The 21,738-nt window shown below is 47.3% G+C and overlaps 1 protein-coding gene across 4 annotated transcripts in view; it reads left to right on the top strand.

Moving 5' to 3' along the window:
* NTRK3 (neurotrophic receptor tyrosine kinase 3) overlaps positions 1 to 21,738 on the top strand; it is a 435,527-nt gene that overhangs the window by 112,083 nt on the left and 301,706 nt on the right. For all 4 annotated transcript variants that reach the window (XM_070358231.1, XM_070358230.1, XM_070358233.1 and 1 more), the window contains one exon: positions 11,923 to 11,991. In XM_070358231.1, the coding sequence (XP_070214332.1) occupies positions 11,923 to 11,991 (69 nt within the window). The remainder of the gene's footprint in view (positions 1 to 11,922; positions 11,992 to 21,738) is intronic.

Raw genomic sequence — 21,738 nt, 5'->3', positions numbered from 1 at the left:
TTTAAGGACCTCTGTGGTTACTCTGGGGCCACAGGATAATTAAAGGTAATTTCCTCATCTCAATTCATACCGTCAGTCACATCTGCAAAGTCTTTTTTGCCCTAGAAGCTGATGTATTCACAGATCCCGTGGTTGAGGCCGTGGACATCTTGGAAGATATTTATCCCACCTGGACCATAGACATAGTACATGCATGCTTACTCCCTCAGTTATGTCCAGCTTTTTGCACGCCCGTGGATTGTAGCCCACCAGTCCTATGGGATTCTCCAGGCAAGAATACTGGAGTGGGTAGTCATTCTCTTCTCCAGGGGATCTTCCCGACCCAGGAATGGAACCTGGTCTCCTGCATTGCAGGTGGGTTCTTTACCATTTGAGCCACCAGAGAGAAGCTACAATGTGCAAATAAATGGACATGGCTGTCTTATAATAAAACTTTATTTACAAAAGCAGAGTGCTGGCCCACAGGCCATAGCTTGCTGACTTTAGCATTCAATGATTAATGAATCTGCATCCAATTCTAACGTGACTTTCCCCGCCATCAAGCAATTCTGGATCACCAGCTGAGGGTCTCACAATTCAACTCAGTTCTGACCTTATTTACCCTGAAATAGCATCAGACTACATAGATTAAGGGTTCAGTCCCACCAGACCACCCTCCACTACAGATGGTAATCGCAAGTCCAGGTTGTCACCTGGGTTTCTGAGCAACTGGCTAGAAATCAGAGGTTCGATGACCTATTCCTTGCTGCTGCTGCTACTGCTAAGTCGCTTCAGTTGTGTCCGACTCTGTGCGACCCCAGAGATGACAGCCCACCAGGCTCTGCCGTCCCTGGGATTCTCCAGGCAAGAACACTGGAGTGGGTTGCCATTTCCTTCTCCAATGCATGAAAGTGAAAAGTGAAAGGGAAGTCGCTCAGTCGTGTCCGACTCTTAGCGACCCCATGGACTACAGCCCACCAGACTTCTCCATCCATGGAATTTTCCAGGCAAGAGTACTGGAGTGGGGTGCCATTGATCAATTTGCTAGTGCGGCTCACAGAACTCAAGAAACTCTTTTACTTTCTAGATCAGTGGTGTATTGCAAAGGACATTAAAGGATACAAGCCAACAGCCAGATGGGGACTTCGCTGGTGGTCTAGTGGCTACGACTTCATGCTTCCAGTGCAAGGGACCTGGGTTCAATCCTTGGTCAGGGAACTAGAGCCCATATACTATAGCTAAGTTCACATGCCTCAACTAATGATCCTGCCTGCCACAACTAAGATCTGGTGCAGCCAAATAAATAACTATATATATAAAAAAAAATCAACAGCTGGATAAAGAGATATGAAGAACAAAGTCCTAAACAAGGGAACCTCTGTCCCCATGGAGTTTGCAGCTTGACACAGTGACACACAGAAGTATTCTGGTTTCCCAACCCCAAATCCTATCCTTCTGGGGTTTCATGGGGGCCTCATTACATCGCTGGCCATTGGTGATAGATTTCCTCTCCCCTCACTGGAGATCAGCGGTGGGGCTAAAAGTTCCAACCCTCTACTCATAGTTGATTCTCCTGACAACCAGATGCACGTCTCTAGGGGATTTCTAAAGTCACTTCACTCTCTGAAGCAATTTTAGGAACTGAAGACAGGAGACTGAGTCTTATAACAAAAGATGCTCCTGTTTATCTGTCCTTAAGGAAATACCAAGGGTTTCGGGAGCTCTGTGTCAGGAACTGTGGAAAGGACCAAACATACACTTCTTATTATGACCATCATTTCTCGAATCAGCAGCCCCTAGTCTTTTTGGCGCCAGAGACGGGTTTCATGGAAGACAGTTTTTCCCACAGACCGGAGGTTGAGGGGGATGGTTTCAGGATGATTCAAGCCCATTACACTTATCGTACACTTTGTTTCTATTGTTATTGCTTCAACTCTGCCTCAGATCATTAGGTATTAGATCCCGGAGTTTGGGGACCCCAGCTCTAAGTATATTTTGTGCAGTGACTATTTTTGCCTGACATTTCATGAAGAAGGTTCTTGGATCCAGTAAGTTTGAGAGGGGCTTCCCAGGTGGCTCAGTGGTAGAGAATCCACTTGCCAGTTCAGGACACCTAGGTTCAATCCCTGGGTCAGGAAGATCCCCTGGAGAAGGAAATGGCAACCCACTCCAGTATTCTTGCCTGGAGAATCCCATGGACAGAGGAGCCTGATGGGCCACAGTCCATGGGGTCACCAAGAGTCAGACACGATGCAGCAACCAAACAAGAACAACAACAAATTTGAGAGACTCGATGGGTCAGATCCTTCACTCGGTAAAAGTTCTGAGAAGTTCTGCAGTAAATAAGCCTGCTTAATTTCATTTAGTGCCACTTTTTTCAAGCAGCATGAGATTTTTGGCCTTGTAATACCCATTAGCACACAGAAGACCTCGGCTTCCCAGGAACGTTCTCTGGGAAACCCAGGGTTTAGCTCAGCCCCAGGCCTTGTGGACAAGCTGCCTCCAGTCTCCTGATCTCAGGTCAAGACACCAGTCACGTCACTTGAGATTTGATTAGAGAAAGCATTTTGGCTTCATTAAAGTTCATTAAATGAGCCATCCAGTGTAATTTAGCTGAATAAAAATGGCTCAAATGGCTTTAACCCACACCCCCCTTTTACAGCAATTTAATTGAGGGAAAAGCAAATATATCAACGATGTAGAAAAACACTCCTTGGCCTTCAAGAGGAACACTGGGTGGCAGCATCTGCTTCCTTGTCACGGGGGCTGGATTTTAGGGGGTTGGCTCAGGAGGGGCCCTTCGGGGGTCGGCAGCAGCCCTAGTGATGAGATGACCGGGAGCTTCCTTCCTTCAAGGAGGCTGAGGGCAGCTACCCTCACTTTGCCCCACGGTGGGCAGCAGGCATCTCTGGTGTGGGACTGGTGTGCGCAGAGTCCACGTTCAAGATCATGAAATATAAGCTCTCTGGTTCTGGGAGAAGCTCGCTGGTTCTGCCAGTCTCTTCTTTCTCTGTGGTTTGGTCCTTTTAAAGCAAACTCTCTGTAGGGCTAGTGCTGCATCAAGGAGTTCTTCTTTCTTGGACTTTTCCTCCACATCCGTCAGCAATTTCAAACGAATCTTGGTGTGGCTTAGCAGCGGGGGGAGTTGACTGTCTTCAAGAAGACCAAAGAGATAGTTCTTTCATGGGAAAAATTCGAAAGGCAGAGACAAATCACTGAGGGGGTGTGGGGTCTTCAGAAGGAAGAACGGCCTCTTTCATATGCTGCATTCGTGGATGGAGGAAGTCAGAATTACATCATGATGACGTCACCAAGCCACAGCCCCTGTGAGCTTGTGAGAGTGAAGGGGGTGGCCTTTTGTTGTTCTCTGGGTGGCCACGCCTGATGCTTGGAGCTCGTTGTTCAGTCACTCAGTCCTGTCCGACTCTTCGCGACCCCGTAGACTGCAGCACGCCTGGCTTCTCTGTCCTTCACTACCTCCCAGAGTTTGCTCAAACTCATGTCCACTAAGTCGATGATGCCATCCAACTGTCTCATCCTCTGTCACCCTCTTCTCCTTCTGCCCTCAAACTTTCCTAGCATCAGGGTCTTTTCCAATGAGTTGGCTCTTTGCATCAGGTGGCCAAAGTCTTGGAGCTTCGTATGGTTCTTAGAATAATGCTTTCTGTAAGCAGTAGGGTGAATCCTCTAGGAAAAGTCGGTGACTATGGCATTCACAATTGGGATGCCAGCTGGGCACACTCCTGGGTCTCTGTGCTCTCTTGTAACCATCTTTTGCAAGTGGAGACTAGCATATGCCCAGGGCAGGAGCTGACCAAGCGGACAGGCTCCAGATTGCATCTTCATGGCTGGACCCTGATTGGGAAGCTGGTTTCCTGGGGTGATGAAACATAGGCACAGAGAGGGAGGGACTGAAAATCAAGACGTGGATGCTTTCAGAGATCACAGTTGGGCAGCCAACTCTGCTGTCAGGACCTTGGGGGCAAAAGAGGGGCGAGGATAGGTGTGCTTGTCTGCTAGGGCTGCCATAAATGCTGCAGACAGGGTGGCCTTAACAGCAGAAATGATGACTTCTTCACAGTTCTGGAGGCTGGGAGTCCAAGATTAAGGTGTCAGTAGGGTTCCTCTCTTCTGAGGCCTCTTGCCTCAGCTTGTAGACGCTGACTTTTCCTCCTGGTGTCTTTGTGTCATCTGCCTCCGTGCATGTCTGTGTCCTAATCTCTTCTTATAAGGACACCAACCATATTGGATTAGGGTTCATGGCCTCCTTTAACCTTAATAATTTTTTGTTTTCAAAGATGAAAAAATAATATTTACTTTAATATCTATTGCCATACATTACATTCCCAAATTTCAAAAAAATAAGGTTGTAGGCAGATGAAATTATGAGAAACCTAGCAAAGTGCAACAATAACATCATATTCAGTGATGAAACACTGGATGTTTTTCTTCTAGGTTTAGTAACAAGGAAAATAAGCTGTCTTACTTATACTCAACATCACACTGAAAATCCTAGCTAGTACAATAAGTCAAGAAAAAGGAAAATCAATTGGGTTGGGGGAGGAGCAGCCAGGGTTTAACACAGATTGTGAAAAATGTATCCAATTGGATATGTTCAATGCTTCTGAGGGCTTGGTAGCATAGGGATAGCTAGGCAGCTGTGGCCAACAGTCCATTCCACACTTGAGTCCTAAGACCCAGGCTGCCCCGGGCCAGCCTCTGCTGGTAGGACAGGAGGCACTTCCGAAGTCAGCCGCAGCCTTAATCTGGAAAGTCCACGGAGACTTCCATCTTCAGCATCGCTTCGTGGGTGGGAATTAGCATCTCCTTCTCAACCTTTTTAGCAAACTGGAGGGTCAGCCCCCAGTTGTCTCAGTGTTTGGGGAACAGAAGTATTCACCTGGTTGGCTTCTTTTGACCACAGAGTCCATCTTTTTTATTTTTTTTAAATTGGAGGAACATTGCTTTACCAGTCTGTGTTAGTTTCTGATGTACAACAACATGAATCAGCCACATGTCTGCTAAGTTACTTCAGTTGTGTTCGACTCTCTGCAACCCTATGGACTGTAGCCCACAAGGCTCCTCTGTCCATGGGATTCTCTAAGCAAGGATACTGGAATGGGTTGCCATGCCCTCCTTCAGGGGATCTTCCTGACCCAGGGATAGAACCCTCGTCTCTTAAGTCTCCTGTATGGGCAGGAGGATTCTTTACCACTAGCGCCACTTGTGAATCAGCCATGAGTTTACAGATATCACCTCCCTCTTGAACCTCCCTCCCACCTTCATCCCACCTCTCCAGGTCATCACAGAGCACTGGGCTGAGCTCCCTGTGTTATACAGCAGCTTCCTACTAGCTGTCTGTTTTACCTATGGTAGTGTATATATGTGGAGAAGGCAATGGCACCCCACTCCAGTACTCTTGCCTGGAAAATCCCATGGATGGAGGAGTCTGGTAGGCTGAAGTCCATGGGGTCGCCAAGAGTCAGACACGACTGAGCGACTTCACTTTCACTTTTCACTTTCATGCATTGGAGAAGGAAATGGCAACCCACTCCAGTGTTCTTGCCTGGAGAATCCCAGGGACAGGGGAGCCTGGTGGGCTGCCGTCTCTGGGGTCGCACAGAGTCGGACATGACTGAAGGGACTTAGTAGCAGTAGCAGTGTATATATGGGGCTTCCCAGGTGGCGCTAATGGTAAAGAACCTGCCTGCCAATGCAGGACACTTGGGTTTGATCCCTGGGTCAGGAGGATCCCCTGGAGAAGGAAATGGCAACCCATTCCAGTATTCTTGCCTGGAGAATTCCATGGACAGAGGAGCCTGGCAGACTGTAGTCCATGGGGTCGCAAAAGAGTTGGGCATGACCGAAGCACTGAGCACAGCGCGATCAGTCCAGTTCAGTCTAATCGCTCAGTCCTGTCCCTTTGTGCCCGCAGTGTGCATATTGTCAATCCCAGTCTCCCAATTAGCCCCCCTTGCCTTCCCTTGCTTGTCCTTCTCTACATTTCAGGGTCCGTGTTGAGTGCTTTTGTTGGATGGTAGGGTTCCCAGGGTAGAGGGTGACATCCTCCCAAATCTTGGGGCTCCATCCTGCTGCAGTTGGGCTCCCCTTTAGGAGGGTCACGGAACTACTTTCCATCCTAAGGTTCCCTCTGTTCACCACGGGGCTAATGCTGGAGGGGCCACCTCAGCCTGTCTCCCGCTCGGGGTCAGATTTGGCCATCTGGCGCCTTGTTTCCAGAGCACCCAGGAGCTGCATCACTGCCGTTCATTACTCTGGGCCCCAGAGTCTGGGCTGTGAGAGGAGCAATAGTGCAGGACAAAATTAATGGCTTTGTTTGGTAGTCTCAGATGAGGCATACGGGGCAAGGTCATGGGGCTTGATTTTGGGAAAGGGTTTGATGCATCATCTCGTAAAATCTTGCTCACCAAATTAATTCCAGCGGTCAGGTGACTTGGAAACTGGCCACGGACTCGAGCAAAAGTCAGAGACGGGTGATAATGGATCTGTGGGGGAGGAGGCTCGGGGCTGCTATGCAGCTCAGAGGCAGGATGGTTCTTAATTAAACCTTTGTCTGATGAGTGGGGTAACTGGCCCATCAATAACTGATGACAGGTGAATACAGGCGAGGCATCAGCTAGAAAGAAAAGCAGGGGCAGTGGGCGGTAAGCGGGTGGTAAGTCAGTTAAAACTCTTTACCTCATCTTTCCGATCTGCCCAGCACCGTGAGCGCTTGTAGATGCCTCCGAGGGCAGGATGGCCGGAGGCGTGCCCTGCTTGCCTTGTTGGGGGTGAATATGCTTGCCTTTACTGTGCTCTGTGTGTGCGTTTGCCTCTGGGCTGGATGCTTCTGTTGTGCGTCTCTGGCAGGCCGCGGTGTGCGGTTGTCCAGCTTGTGTATACGCTCTCCTCCCGGGACTTGGGCAGCACAGCGTTGCTCTCTCTGGGGACAGGCACTGTGCTGTGTGTATGTGGACCTGGGCATTTACATGTCTGTGTGTTGGTTGCAAATGTTCCTAGGTATGTTGTTTTGTTGCCTGTTGCTGGAGTCTTTACGTTAAGACTGCTCAGAGCTGTTCAACTTTGATTGGCAGCCTCTGAGCCTCAGTTTCCTTATCTATTGCATGGAGATCATAGCAATACCCACCTTGTACAGTTGCTGTAAATATTAAATGAAATCGAGAAAGCAAAAGTGGGTAAATGAGTTGTTATCATTGTTATTTTGTTGCTAAGTTGTGTCTAATTCTTCTGCAACCCCGTGGACTATAGCCTGCCAGGCTCCTCTGTCCATGGGGTTTTCCAGGCAAGAATACTGGAGTGGGTTGGCATTTCCTTCTCTGGGATCTTCCCAACATGGGGATAAAACCCAGTCTCCTGCATTGGCAGGCGGGTTCTTTACCACTGAGCCAGTGGGGAAGCCCTAAGTAGCGGAGTAGCTGGTACTGAGTAAACCCTTAGTGAATGCAGATTTTGGTCTTGGAGATGATGTGGGGAGGCAGGAGGAGGTGAGAGAAGAAGAGGATCTGAACCCCGAAGGTGAAGGTGGTTTGTGGACCATGGAGGAGGAGGAAGGGAAGAGGGCAGTCATGGACAAAGCCCTTGAGTCCTGCCATGGCCGCTCCATCTGGCCAAAGAACTGAAGGAATGCAAGGGGCTCTTTCTCCCCCAGTTGGGGCTTGGTGGGTGGGGGAGGCCTGGGGTGGGGAGCTACAGAGGGGACACCCCTGGGAGAGCGGGATCCCCCCTCCCCTGTATCCGGTCTCCCCTGCCCCTCCCCCTCAACTTGTAATAAGGAGATAATGCAATTTCTTATTCTTTATTTGCCCAGAATGCCTGTTATTTTCTTTCTTTCAGAATCCAATTTTCTCTTGACATTTCTGCCTAATGTAGCAAAACTTGACCTTTGTGAAAGGACATTGCTGGCAGCCTGCTCCCTGCCTCGGGCCCCCCAAGAACTCCGGGCTGCTCTTCCCTCAGAGACGGGCAAGGGTCCCCACTTTACCTGGACCGCTCCTGGGTCCGCGCCTCCTCCTTCCTGTGGGGGCAGGGGCAGGGCATGTTTCCCAGGGCGCGGTGAACCTGGGGTTCCCAGCTGCTGCCTCTTATGGCAGCCACTGCTCAGCTTTAGAACCAGGAACTCTGTTCCAGGCTGTACTGGAGTCGGGCAGAGAGCTCAAGGCCCCAGGGCCTTTTCTAACTTCTGCTGCCTCTGGTGCTGTTATGTGTAAACCAGCAACAAGGTTCTGATGCATAAACTCACCTTTATGGAAACATCAGAGCAGCTGATGGTAATGGAGATACCTAGGGTGGTACCCAATCCTGTTATTCTTGACCCCGAGCTTCAGCTCAGGTCCACTCCCGGGTGTAAGGTCACGACTCTAACGGGCGTACATGTCTGATCGCCTGCTTCTCCCTTCTGAGCAGGAGATGCTCTGCTGGGAGCTGGGCGCCTGGGTGTCCTCATGGTCATCATGCAGTTCTTCTAGCCACCTTCCCTTCCAATTCAGTGGGGGAATGAGGCGGTTTGTAGGAAAAAGATATGCCGTTGGTAGGGGTTTTGTGAAGCTGAGCATGCAGATGGGTTAAGGTTTATGGGCTTTTTTTTTAAATTGTGGTACTGTATTGGGGCACTATTACAACAGCTAAGGCATGGAAGCAACCTAAGTATTCAATGGCAGATGAATGGATAAAGATGTGCTACATGATGGAGTATTACTCAGTCATTAAAAGGAGGTTTATAGGCTTTTGGTTTATAGGCTATAGGGTTAGGCTGTGTTGGCATTCACACCAGCATTCCACAGCCCTGCAGAGAGGAAGTTAGTGACAGCGAGGGGATATGAGGGGCCCTTCTAAAGAGGGCCAAGGAGAGAGTGCTGGGAGTTGGGGAGAGAGTGTGACAGTAAGTTTGGGGTACACCTCCTTGGAGACCTTCCCTTTGTCCCCAGTCCCTTACACCCCAAGAATGGGGTCTTCCTCCCCCACACAGTCATGGGCTGCCCCCAAATAGTGCTAGTTGCTCAGTCATGTCTGACTCTTTGTGACCCCATGGATTGTAGCCCACCAGTCTCCTCTGCCTTCTCCAGGCAAGAATACTGGAGTGGGTTGCCATTTCCTTCTCTGGGGGATATTCCTGAGCCAGGGATCCAACCCAGGTCTCCTGCATTGCAGGCAGATTCTTTACTGTCTGAGCCACCAGGGAAGCCCATGTCACCAAGATAGAGCTGCCTCAAATGCAAAGGGGAAGCCCTGTCCTGCAGCTTGTCCTTGGCTTTGAACATCTGCTCCTCCGATGAGCCATGATTACCCTCTGTGACCTCACCCAGGATGAGCTTCTCCAATGGGCTCCAGGCCCACACATCCAGCAGGCTGTCTTATGTCTCTCTGTGGACATCAAACAGGCATCTCAAGCTCAGTGTCTGCAAGGGGGAAGGTCTGGATCTCCATGCCACTCTCCAGTGGGGACCCTTCTGCAGCCTTGGGCTCATTAAATGACAGCACCACTCTCCTGGGCATTCAAGTCTCCCTCTGTGGCCTGATCCAACCCCACAGGAATTCTGGCAGCTCTCCCTCACCACCTAGCTTGAATTCATCAGCTTAATCATCTCTGTGCTCTCTTCTTGCCTGGAATATGGCAGCATCTCCTAATTGCTTTGATGGCTTCCAGTCTTGGGCTCCTGTTTTTAAAGATGCTGGTTAGGTTACGCCACGTCCCTACTTAACACCGTTCGGTGCTCTCCCATTGTTCCTTAAAGTAAAATCCAGACGCCTTACTTTGGCCCAAAAGGTGGGTGTGGCATGGCCCCTTCTGGGTGCTTACTCTACGTTTAGTTTTAAAATCTTTTGACCAAATGGCATGGGGATCTTTTTCCCTGACCAGGGATCAAACCAGCAACCCCTGCCTTGGAAGTGCAGCGTTTTAACCACTGGACTGCCGGGGAAGTCTCCCTCCTGTTTATCCTAGACCACACTTCCCCTACTTGCTTTCTCACTGGCCTCCTTTCTGGCTCCCTTATCCCTCTCAGGGCTTCACACCTGATGCTCCCACTGCCTGGAACACACCTTCCCTGGCCCTCAGCTTAGCTTCACTCCTCTTGTCTCAGCTCCAGTGTCCCCTCTCAGAGGGCATTTATGGAAGCCTTTGACTTGGAATGTTCAGAATGCTTGTTTATGGCAATTATTTCATAGCTATATATTATCTTAAACTCATCAATACATATACATTAAATATGGACAAAATTTTTTGGAAAGTCAACTATACCTTAATAGTAAAATAAAAAAGGAGGGATGAATTAGAAGTTTTAGGCTAGCAGATACAAGCTGCTGTGTATAAAATGGATAAGCAGTGAGGTCTTACACACTTCTAACATAGCCCCGTCTCTCTGCCCGTTAGTTTCTTGCCCGACTTTGCTTAGACCCTTTATTCTACTCATCACAAACTGCAATTCTCTTGCTTATTCATTTGTAACTTGAACATATGTTCCAAGAGACCTTATCTACTGTCCACCCCCTCGTTCCTTAGTGGAGCCTATATTTGGCTGTGAACAAATATTTGTTATAGAAGTCCTCTAAATATAGGTGCACTTGTAAGTCTACGCATATGTGTGTGAACAGGAGCCTGTGCTTGCCTTTGTTACCGACGTGTTTGATAGACATAAATATGCACGTGCTTGTGTGTGTGGATAGGTATTTACCTAAGTGCAGTCTTTACTGCTCTCCTTTCTCATCACTAGATGAATCCCCACAGTTCCTGGGGTGCCACTTGGACTCCAACGTCTCCAGCTGCTGCCTTGAAGGACTGTTATCACATCGAAAGTTGTTTGTTGAGCCTGGCAAAGTAATAACCGTGGGTGTGTTTCTTCTTTTATTCAGAAGACTAATGACTGCTCCTTTCCCTGTACATCCTAATGAGAACAATTAAATAGCCATTAGGAGGAGAACAGAAGTGTGAACAAAAAGGCTGATGTCTTGATCATCGATGGGCAGGGTAGCTGAGGGAGGGACTGGCTTGAAGGAATTATAGGTGTAGAGTTTTTTTTTGACTTGTGTGAATGTTAAGAATGTTTGTTGGTAACAGGGCACAATAGCCTCACTTATGAAGGGTGAAGAAGTCCCAGGTATCTACAGTACAGGGTGGGGCATATACAATATACAATAACAATACAGTATTGTACACTTACAATTTTGGGAAAAGGGTACATGTTCTATTAAATGTTATTATAAAAAAAGGAGGGAAGAAACTTTTAGAGGCGCCAGTTAAGTTTATGGCACTGTTTATGGTGATCATTTATTTATATATATTATTTTAAACTCATTAAGACATATAAATATGTACAGATCTTTTGGCAAGTCAACTATGCCTCAGTAATGAAAAATGGGAGGTGGGATAAATTAAGAGTTTGGGATTAGCAGATACAAACTACTGTATGTAAAATGGATAAGCAATAGGTCCTACTGTGTAGCACAGGGAATTATATTCAGTTACCTATATAAACCATAATGGAAAATACTGTGAAAAATAATGTACTTTTGTGTAACAATCACTTCACTGTACAGCAGAAATTAACTCAACATTGTAAATCAACCGTACTTCATTTGAAAAAAATACTTGCTGGTTTGTACACACTGTACCCTGAGGGTTCCCTGTCCTCCTGAAAGAGGGTGGGCTTAAAAAGGTGAAATTTTATTGTGGTGAGAGGACAGCAGAGAATGACCAAGAAAATTTTATTAATTTATTTATTCCATTCGATTTGTAAAGTCTTTTCTTCCCAGCGTCCTCTCAAGACATGATCTTTAGCCTTGACTACTAGCAGATGTGCTGTTAGCCGAATGGAACGAAGGAGAAGCACAGCTGAGCCAGGCTCCCATGAAATGACCATGCTTACTACACAGAGCGAGACTTATTCCAGATTGTCCTTTAATTTTCTTTATTTGTCCGTCTTACAGAAACCTGTCAAGTAACCGGCTCACCACACTCTCATGGCAGCTCTTCCAGACGCTGAGTCTTCGGGAATTGTAAGTTCAGTTTTGAAAACTGTCCAAATTGGTGGAGTGGTGGTTAGAGGTCGGGTGAAGCCACTGGAGGCCGGGCATACAACTGAAGGGGTTTTTGGGGTGGATGACCTGGGTGTACCATGTTCAGTGAGAGGGAGTCACCTCATCCCTTGATTTCTGATACTCTTTCTGGGCATAGTACATTTCAGAAAATAGGAATTTCATCTCTTAGCAGGATGTAGTTTTGTGACTTGTTAGTAATTAGTTAATAACAGTATTGAATTTATAATAATAAAGAGAGTTAGTTTATAATAAATAACATTTGTAATATGTAAGTAGATTATTAGGTGTGCTTTCATTTACATGACCTCTGACTTATCATCACTACTGTCAATCAAGGTAGGTATTATTATGCTTCCCATAAAAATGGTATCTCCACCCTTTAAGGTGAGGGTTTTTTAGCTCCAGAAAGGCATGTGAGACACAGCCAAGATCACCTTGCTAGGGACTGGCAGAACCAGGACTTGAACATAAGCCTTTAGTTTCAGATTGCATGGCTTTTCCACTTCTCATGATCTTCTGTCAGCCTATTTGGCTTGAGTATGGGCATCTTGAAGGGACAAAGCCCATATATTTATTCAATCTGCCTGTGGACCTAAGCTTAGCCTTGATGCATTCTGAGCCTGATCAGTGTGCTCCTACCCCAGCTAGCCATTTTCCACAAACACATATTGGATGGATGAGTGAAAAACCTGGGACCACTGCTGGAAAAAATAACTCATGTTGTCGTGTGAGTCATCAGGGTCAGCTCTGTGCACGAAGGACGGCATATTATGTTGAGAGAACAAATCAAGGAATAAACTGCAAAGGAATTGAGACATGGATGGAATTAGGGACTCAGTGTTCCAGAGACACTGCTCACGTGTCTTCTCTTTTACTTGGTGACTTCGATCCAAATTCACTGAATGCAGATTGCTTTCCTATCCTTTACCAAGAGGCAATGAATGACCTTGGATCCCTGCCCAAGCTGTTGGCCTTTCAACTTTTTCTCCTTCCAACTGGTTAAGACCTGAGTTCAAGGAAGAGTCATAACCTTTTCTGACCCAGTTTGTCAGGAGGAAGAATATGTACATTGCCATGACAGTCCTGTATGTACCCTACTCATCCTCATGGAGTAGGTGCCTACATGATGCTGAAAGAGGCCATTCCAGGGATGGGAAGGGCAGAGAGGGTCTCTTTGACAGTGTTGGAGGGTTTAGGATCAAACCGCTTTCCTACCTTAGGACTTTGCCCTTCCCACTAGCCTTCTCCTCTGCCACAAGCACAATAGCTGTAGTGATCAGAGTTCATATATGGCTACCATATATCAGGTCATATATGGCTACCATCAGATGTACATCAATAAAAACTTCTGATCTTGAAAAAAGGTAAATATATACTCATGTGCATTCATGCTAAGTTGATTCAGTTGTGTCTGACTCTTTGCTACCCTATGGACTGTAGCCCACCAGGCTCCTCTGTCCATGGGATTCTCCAGGTGGGAAAAATGGGGTGGGTTGCTATGCCCTCCTTCAGGGGATCTTCCCAATCCAGGGATTGAACCGGCGTCTCCTGTGTCTTCTGCATTGGTAGGTTCTTTACCACTAGCGCCGCCTGGGAAGCCCAAATATATACTCGTTAGTTTATAAAACACAGAGAAACTGGACAATGTCACAGAGATATCTCAGCGTCAGGTTGGTCCACCTGATGCACTTGTGTTCATTCCCATCTTTGTAGGTAGACAAGATGTTAAAGGTAAACGAACCTGACTGCTTTGATCACCACTAATGCTGACTTCTGAGATCTTAGTTTGTTGCAGGCACTGTGCCAAGCAATCTATTGAGTTAAGTATATTATTTAATCCTTATAACAATTCTATCAGGTCAGAATGACTACTATCACTTCACCTTTGGGGACCCTGGGGGTACTTCGCAAGGCCAAGTATCTTGGTTAAGGTCACCTGTTAGTTGAATGGCAGCATATGGACTCAAGATCTTGACTATTATGCTCAGCCATCTCCCAGCTTTTTCAGTCTTTTTTCAATCCAGGTGTGTTAGTCACTTAATCATGTCTGACTCTTTGTGACCCACCAGGCTCCTCTGTCCATGGGATTCTCCAGGCAAGAAAACTGGAGTGGATAGCCGTTCTCTTCTCCAGGGGATCTTCCCGACCCAGGGATTGAACCCAGGTCTCTCCCATTGCAGGCAGATTCTTAACCATCAAAGCCACCAGGAAAACCCTTCCAATCCAAGGATGGATCCATTCTATGATAATTTTCAAACAAATGTGTGATTGCAGTTTTTCCTTACCTTGCTTTAAAACTGACCAGGGGCCCTGCCCTAAAGGATCTAGTTGGGGGCTCTCTTTCTTGAGAGTCTTTCATTTAGTTCTCCCAAGAACCCAGCCCTTTCATCTCTGGGAGTCTAGGGACAGCATCTCTCCAGGGGACTTCTTGGGCTGCCCTTGGAATTATTGAGACAGCATTCAGTGCTCCTTCTAAAAGTCACTGGCTGCTAAATCAATGGTGTGCTGCCCCCGTGACCTGTTTCTTGGAGTTTTAGAAACAGTTGTTCCATGGATATATATTTAAAGAAAATGTCAGATTTCTCCCAGAGGCTCATGGGACTCTGCATTCATCTTTGCCCGGGATCAATACACCAGTGAGCTGGCTGTGACTTATGGTGGAATGAAGACGTTCCCTCCAGGCCGAGTCACTGTGGGAGAAGCACCATGTCCACGGAGTATTTTATTTCTGTCATATTGTTAAATAAGAAAAGAATTATATTGGAAAATAAAGAAACCCCTCTCTGAGGGAGCAGTCGCTTGATAGGGGTCTTTTTTTTTTTTTTTTTTTTTTTGAGGAAGAATTGAATGTTGAGAGTGGAAAATTTATCTCTTGGCTGGAGGGGCCGCATGTTGGCTCTTAGCTGTGGCTGTGATTAAAATCCAAACAATCCCAGTTCCTGGCAAATGGAAGAGGGGGTCGTATTTTCTTGTCTGACTTCCTGATTAGTCCACATGGCGCCATCTGCCACAAGCCATGTAGACTGCCAGGGTCTGCCCAATGGAGCCTGCGGGCTGGGGTGTGGGGAAGGATTGGGTAGTTCCAGGAAGAAAGACTGTTGGTCCTAGAGGAGATGCCTCTGTGAACTGGGGCAGCCAGATCATCGCAAGGGTAGAGGTGTGAGGCTTCCAGTGACCTTCTGCAGGAACAGAAGGCTTGAACTGGGGCTTTTGACAGCTTCTTAGCACATTTTATTCCTTCGTGGGGGATCTCTGCCTGCCCCAACCAGCCCCTCCTCTGATCCTTGATAGAAGAATGAGTGCTGTTGGGATTCCCCATCAGAAGGCTGAGTGTGTATGACTTTTCCAGTAGCAGAGAAGGAGAAAGAAGAGATGTATACTGAGTCCCTAATGTATACAAGGACTTCCCCTATGGCTCAGCAGTAAAGAATCCGCCTGCCAATGCAGGAGGCGCTGAGATGTGGTTCAGTCCCTGGGTTGGGAAGATCCCCTGGAGGAGGAAATGGCAACTCACTCCAGTATTATTACCTAGGAAATCCCATGGACAGAGGAGTCTGGCGGTCTACAGTCCATGGGGTCACAAAGACATGGACACGAATGAGCGACTAAACAACAGCAGCAATGTCTAAGAGGTCCACTCTCATCTCAGGGAACAATCCCACAGCGGGGTGGGGATGTCCTTATTCTCCAGTTTGACAGATGAGGGGTGGAGGCCTGGCCAAGTGAAAGAACTGATCCGACATCACATGGCAAGTAACGGGAATTAGTACTGTGATTATTAGCATTGCTACCACCGAGGTCTGCTCTTTTCAAAGACCAGCTCTTTTCTGACCCAACTGAGCCCCACAGCCCACATGCTTTGCATCACCTTCCAGAAGCCACTCTCAACATGGCAGCTCCCCTTGGAATCAATGGGGGAAAAACAATGGAATCCAAAGGGAAAAAAAAATCCAAACAAGTTAGCATCTCAGGGCCCTTGCCATGTGCCAGACACTTCTTTCACTCATTTCTCATTTACTCTTGTGCGATGAAGGGTATGGTCTTGGCTGAGCACCTGGCCCACTGCTTCTCACTGGTCCGGTCTGTTTTTTTTCTTACTGATAAAAACTGGAAGCATCTTTCAAGACTTCATCAGAGTAGCCGGCAGTCTTCCAATAGCACGGGTTTAGAGAAATTTGAGTTGGCGTTGCACAGTGCTCTCTGAAGTCTCTGGTTTGGGTAAGATGGTGTCTTCCCATTACCAAGAAGATGGGAATGGTCTGATGAGAAAGCCAAGCAAGAATCAAAGAGATTGCCTCCAAGATAAAGAATGAATTTGAAAGAAAAGAAGCTTGGATTCTGAATCCCATGATACAATTTAGGCAAAAGCGAGAGGCATCAGAGGATATAAACTCACAGTGCAGAAACCCTTCAGAAATACCCTAAGGACCATTAGTGTATCTCCAACAGGCTTCTCTTAATACCCTGCACGCACAGAGCAGACATGATTAAAATAGATTGGAATATTTCATTTTCTTAAAGCAAAGTGATAATTACATCTGGTATAATCTGCAGATTTCATCGACTTGGTAAAATATTAACTTGGTTTCGGGGATGGCTTTGTGCTAATCCTGGCACTTTCCTTCTCCCAGTCCTGGCACTGACTGCTTGCCACGGCTCTTCAAGTCACTAAACAAGCTGGTTAAGGGGTTCCCTGGTTGCTCCGTGGTTAAGAATCTGCCTGCCAGTGCAGGAGACTTGGGTTCCATCCTTGGTCCAGGAAGATCCCACATGCCTTGGAGCAACTAAGCCCGTGTGCCACAACTACTGAGCCTGTGAACCGCAGCCACTGAAGCCTCAGCACCTAGAGTCCCTGCTCCACCACAAGAGAAGCCACCACAATGAGAAGCCCGCGCACAGCAACTAGAGAGTAGCCCCCACTCACCGCAACTAGAGAAAAACCTGTGCAGCAGTGAAGACCGGCACAGCCTAAATAAGTAAATAAGCTTCCCAGGTGACTCAGTGGTAGAGAATCCGCCTGCAATGCAGGAGACCTGGGTTCAGTCCTTGGGTCGGGAAGATCCCCTGGAAAAGGAAATGGTAACCCACTCAGATATTCTTGCCTGGGAAATCCCATGGACAGAGGAGCCTGGTGGGCTACAGTCCATGAGGTCTCAAAAGAATTAGACATGACTTAGTGACTAAACAAGGAGAAGGCAATGGCACCCCACTCCAGTACTCTTGCCTGGAAAATCCCATGGATGGAGGAGCCTGGTAGGCTGCAGTCCATGGGGTCACTAAGAGTTGGACACGACTGAGTGACTTCACTTTCTCTTTTCACTTTCATGCATTGGAGAAGGAAATTGCAACCCACTCCGGTGTTCTTGCCTGGAGAATCCCAGGGACGGGGGAGCCTGGTGGGCTGCCATCTCTGGGGTCACACAGAGTCGGACACGACTGAAGTGACTTAGCTTAGCATAGTGACTAAACAACCAACAACAGCAAAATAAGTAAATAAACAATCAGACTAATAATACTGTTATTATGATAATAACCTGACCTCTTTATTGCCCCTATAACTTCAGAAAGCATATTAACATAGATCATCACTAATTCTCACAATAACTGTGAGGATGGAAGATTGAACCCCTTTATAGAAGTAAAAACAGAGCCTTGCAGAATGAAGTTACTTGCTGTCTTCATATCCTAGGGCTGCCTTGACCTATTTCCACAAATTTGGTGGCTTTGAACAGTAGAAAATGATCCTCTCCCTGTTCTGGAGCCCAGAAGTCCAAACTCAGAGTGGCAGCAGGATACACACACTGCAGAGGCTCGAGGGAGAGCCCGTCCTTGCCTTTTCCAGGGCCTAGTGGCCTCCGGGGGTCCTCGGCTTGTGGTAGCACCATTCCAGTCTCTGCCTCCATCTTCACGTGGCCATCTTCCCCACCTCTCTGTCTTTCATCTTTCCCTCCTTTCTCTTTCTCTCTCTCTTCGGCTGCACAGCATGGCTTGTGAAACTTCCCTGAGCAGAGATTGAACTCCAGGCTCCCTGCAGTGACCACTGGGGAAGTCCTTTCCCTCCTTCCTCTTCCGTGGATACCGGTCATTGGGTTTACGGCCCACTGTATTCCAGCATGATCTCATTCATGATTTAACTTGATTATATCGGCAAAGACTCTGTTTCCAAGAAGGTCACATTCACAACTACTGGGACTCAAGGCTTTGGTAGAGGAGGAGACACTCTTCAGTCTCCTACGGCCCCCCCAAGGTGACACGGCTGGCTCAACTCAGATCTTCGGGTACTTTTTTAATGATCGGGATGCTGGCATCTTCAGATGCCCTTTGGGCATATTTTCTTCTGTCACAACAGATTTGGGTCTCTTCCCCATTTTCCACTACCTGACACCAGGATTGCCACCCGCAGCACCGATACTGCGGAGGGGAGAAGAAAACCAGAGTGATGCCTGGCGGGGAATCAGTGTTTTCTAAACACCCAGTCTTGGCGTTGGCTGTTCAGCCAAGTGTCTGTGTGCACAGACTCAGATGAGGCTGAGTTAATCTGCAGGAAGCCCCAGGGGCCCTGCAATTAGGCCCCGGGCCATCTTGGGGCAAGGGCTGGGTGTTGGTAATCTGTGCTCTGAAGCAGCTGCTGCTGTATTATTCATGGGGCTGCCTGCATTATTGATGGAGCCCGGGAAGGCTGGCTTTAGGCTCCAGGAGTCTGTTCCTGAAGCCCTGGCTGAAGGCTCCACTGCTCCAGGCCGGACTGGATGGGAGAGCGGACAGCTTCATTTAGACCCAGGACTTGCCCTTCTTTGCTTCTGGTCCATTTCACGGATTTTTTGTTTTTTAAAAAAATAATTTTATTAATTAATTTATTTGGGGCCTGTGCTGGGTCTTCCTTACTGCGAGTGCTCTTCTCCAGTTGTGGCGAGTGAGGCCTGCTCTCTACTTTCGGTGCATGGGCTTCTCACTGCGGTGGCTTCTCTTGTTCCAGATCACAGGCTCTAAGGCACTCAAGCTTCAGTAGTTGCAGTTTCTGGCCCCAAGAGCACAGGCTGAATAGTTGGTGACTCATGGGCTTAGTTGTTCCACCGCATATAGGATCCTCCCAGATCAGGGGTCGAATCCGTGTCTCCTGCATTGGCAGACGGATTCTTTACCCATGAGCCAGCAGGAAAGGCCCCACTGCGCTATTTAATTCCCTCATCAGGTTATGAAGACGACAGGGGATTTGCTCAGTGAGATGCTTGGTGCACTACTGTTCTGAGTCTCAACATGCTCTCTGCTGTGTGTATGTCACGCTGTCCAGGAGGAGGGTCCAGAGGGATCGGGGGAGAACTCAGGGCTCTTCTACAATTTTCAGGAGACTCTGGGTGGGAGGAAAGGAACATGTCTTGTAGTGCTTGCCTTCTGGAGGAGAAAGAGGGAAGGAAATAAACAAGCCATTAGCGTGCCCATGCCTGGCGGGGTCTTAGCCATGCCCCACATGTCTCACCAGCTCCTCCTTCCAGCCTCAGGGTGCTGAGGCATCAGCCTCCGTTCTGGGGGACACTCCTAAGATGTGGGGAAACACAGGAGTGCAGGGCTCAGACCAGAGGCAGAACTGAATAAAGCACATGTGACCTGAAGCAGCCCGGCCAAGCCTCTCACTTGTCTAGTATTTTCCACCCAAGTGGGTAATTTGTATTTTTACAGCTACTTAATAATGAATGACCACATCTTGTCAAGTAAGCAACTGGGAAAAATCAGGCTGACCTGGTTCAGTTTGCATATATTCCAGCATCTGGACCCTCAATATCCTTCCAACGGGGCTGGGGCTGACAGGCCTCTCCTCTCAGCCCCTGCAGTGTGAATCCCAACCAGTTCTCCACTTCCTTTCCCCCAAGGCAGGCTGAGCAGTTTCTTCCCTCCAGAAAAAACCTCTCTGGTTTTCTCCTGTCTACATTTTCTCTGTTCTCTTTCTCATTTCTCAGCCACTGCACACGCATCTATCTTAATCCCAGGGCAAACCCCTCCGAGGGTCCTTAATTTCATCCCTCACTTTCCTGCCCTAGGACCTTCCCTTCCCCTCCCCACCCCCCGGCCCTACCCCCACCCCAGCCCTGATATGTTTCCCTTCTTCCTTTCCACTGGTTTCTTCTCTTCTGTTTTTCAACCAAAGACATTTCTCTCCACCATTAACTTCCTGTGCCCTGGAGCATAAAACCTTGAGATCATATTTTACTCTTTCCTTTTCTTCTACCTCCAGTGAAACACCAAACACCACCTTGTCTTCCTTTATGATATTTGCTCCATTTTCCCCTTCACTCTCCCCAATTTGATTGCAGAATTCCAAATTTGAATGCAGAGTTTTCCAACTTTGAATGCATCCCTTTGAGTGAAGAGTTTCAAAGAATAGCAAGGAGAGATAAGAAAGCCTTCCTCAGTGATCAATGCAAAGAAATAGAGGAAAACAATAGAATGGGAAAGACTAGAGATCTCTTCAAGAAAATCAGAGATTCCAAGGGAACATTTCATGCAAAGATGGGCACAATAAAGGACAGAAATGGTATGGACCCAACAGAAGATATTAAGAAGAGGTGGCAAGAATACACAGAAGAACTGTACAAAAAGATTTTCATGACCCAGATAACCATGATGGTGTGATCGTTCACCTAGAGCCAGACATCCTGGAATGTGAAGTCGAGTGGGCCTTAGGAAGCATCACTCCAAACAAAGCTAGTGATGTTGGAATTCCAGTTGAGCTATTTCAAATCCTAAAAGATGATTCTGTGAAAGTGCTGCACTCAATATGCCAGCAAACATGGAAAACTCAGCAGTGGCCACAGGACTGGAAAAGGTCAGTTTTTATTCCAATCCCAAAGAAAGGCAATGCCAAAGAATGTTCAAACTACTACCACACAATTGCACTCATCTCACACACTAGCAAAGTAATGCTCAAAATTCTTCAAGCCAGGCTTCAGCAATACTTCAACTGTGAACATCCAGATGTTCAAGCTAGATTTTAAAAAGGCAAAGGAACCAGAGTCAAATTGCCAACATCCATTGGATCATAGAAAAAACAAGAGAGTTCCAGAAAAACATCTACTTCTGCTTTATTGACTATAACAAAGCCTTTGACTGTGTGGATCACAACAAACTGTGGAAAATTCTGAAAGAGATGGGAATACCAGACCACCTGACCTGCCTCTTGAGAAATCTGTATGCAGGTCAGGAAGCAACAGTTAGAACTGGACATGGAACAACGGACTGGTTCCAAAATGGGAAAGGAGTACGTCAAGGCTGTATATTGTCACCCTGCTTATTTAACTTATATGCAGAGTACATCATGCAAAATGCTGGGCTGGATGAAGCACAAGCTGAAATCAAGATTTCTGGGAGAATATCAATAGCTTCAGATATACAAATGACACCACCCAATGGCAGAAAGCAAAGAAGAGCCAAAGATCCTCTTGATGAAGGTGAAAGAGGAGAATGAAAAAGTTGGCTTAAAACTCAACATTCAGAAAACTAAGATCATGGCATCCAGTCCCATTACTTCATGGCAACAATGGGGAAACAATGGAAATAGTGAGAAACTTTATTTTCTTGGGCTCCATAATAACTGCAGATGGTGACTGCAGCCATGGAATTAAAAGACACTTGCTCCTTGGAAGAAAAGCTATGACCAACCTAGACAACATATTAAAAAGCAGAGACATTACTTGCCAGCTTTGTCACATT

The sequence above is a fragment of the Bos mutus genome, chromosome 21 (genome assembly GCF_027580195.1).
Source record: "Bos mutus isolate GX-2022 chromosome 21, NWIPB_WYAK_1.1, whole genome shotgun sequence".
In the NCBI taxonomy this organism is placed as follows: domain Eukaryota; kingdom Metazoa; phylum Chordata; class Mammalia; order Artiodactyla; family Bovidae; genus Bos; species Bos mutus.
Note: the sequence above shows the minus strand (reverse complement) of the source record. Positions and strands in the feature narration are given on the sequence as shown.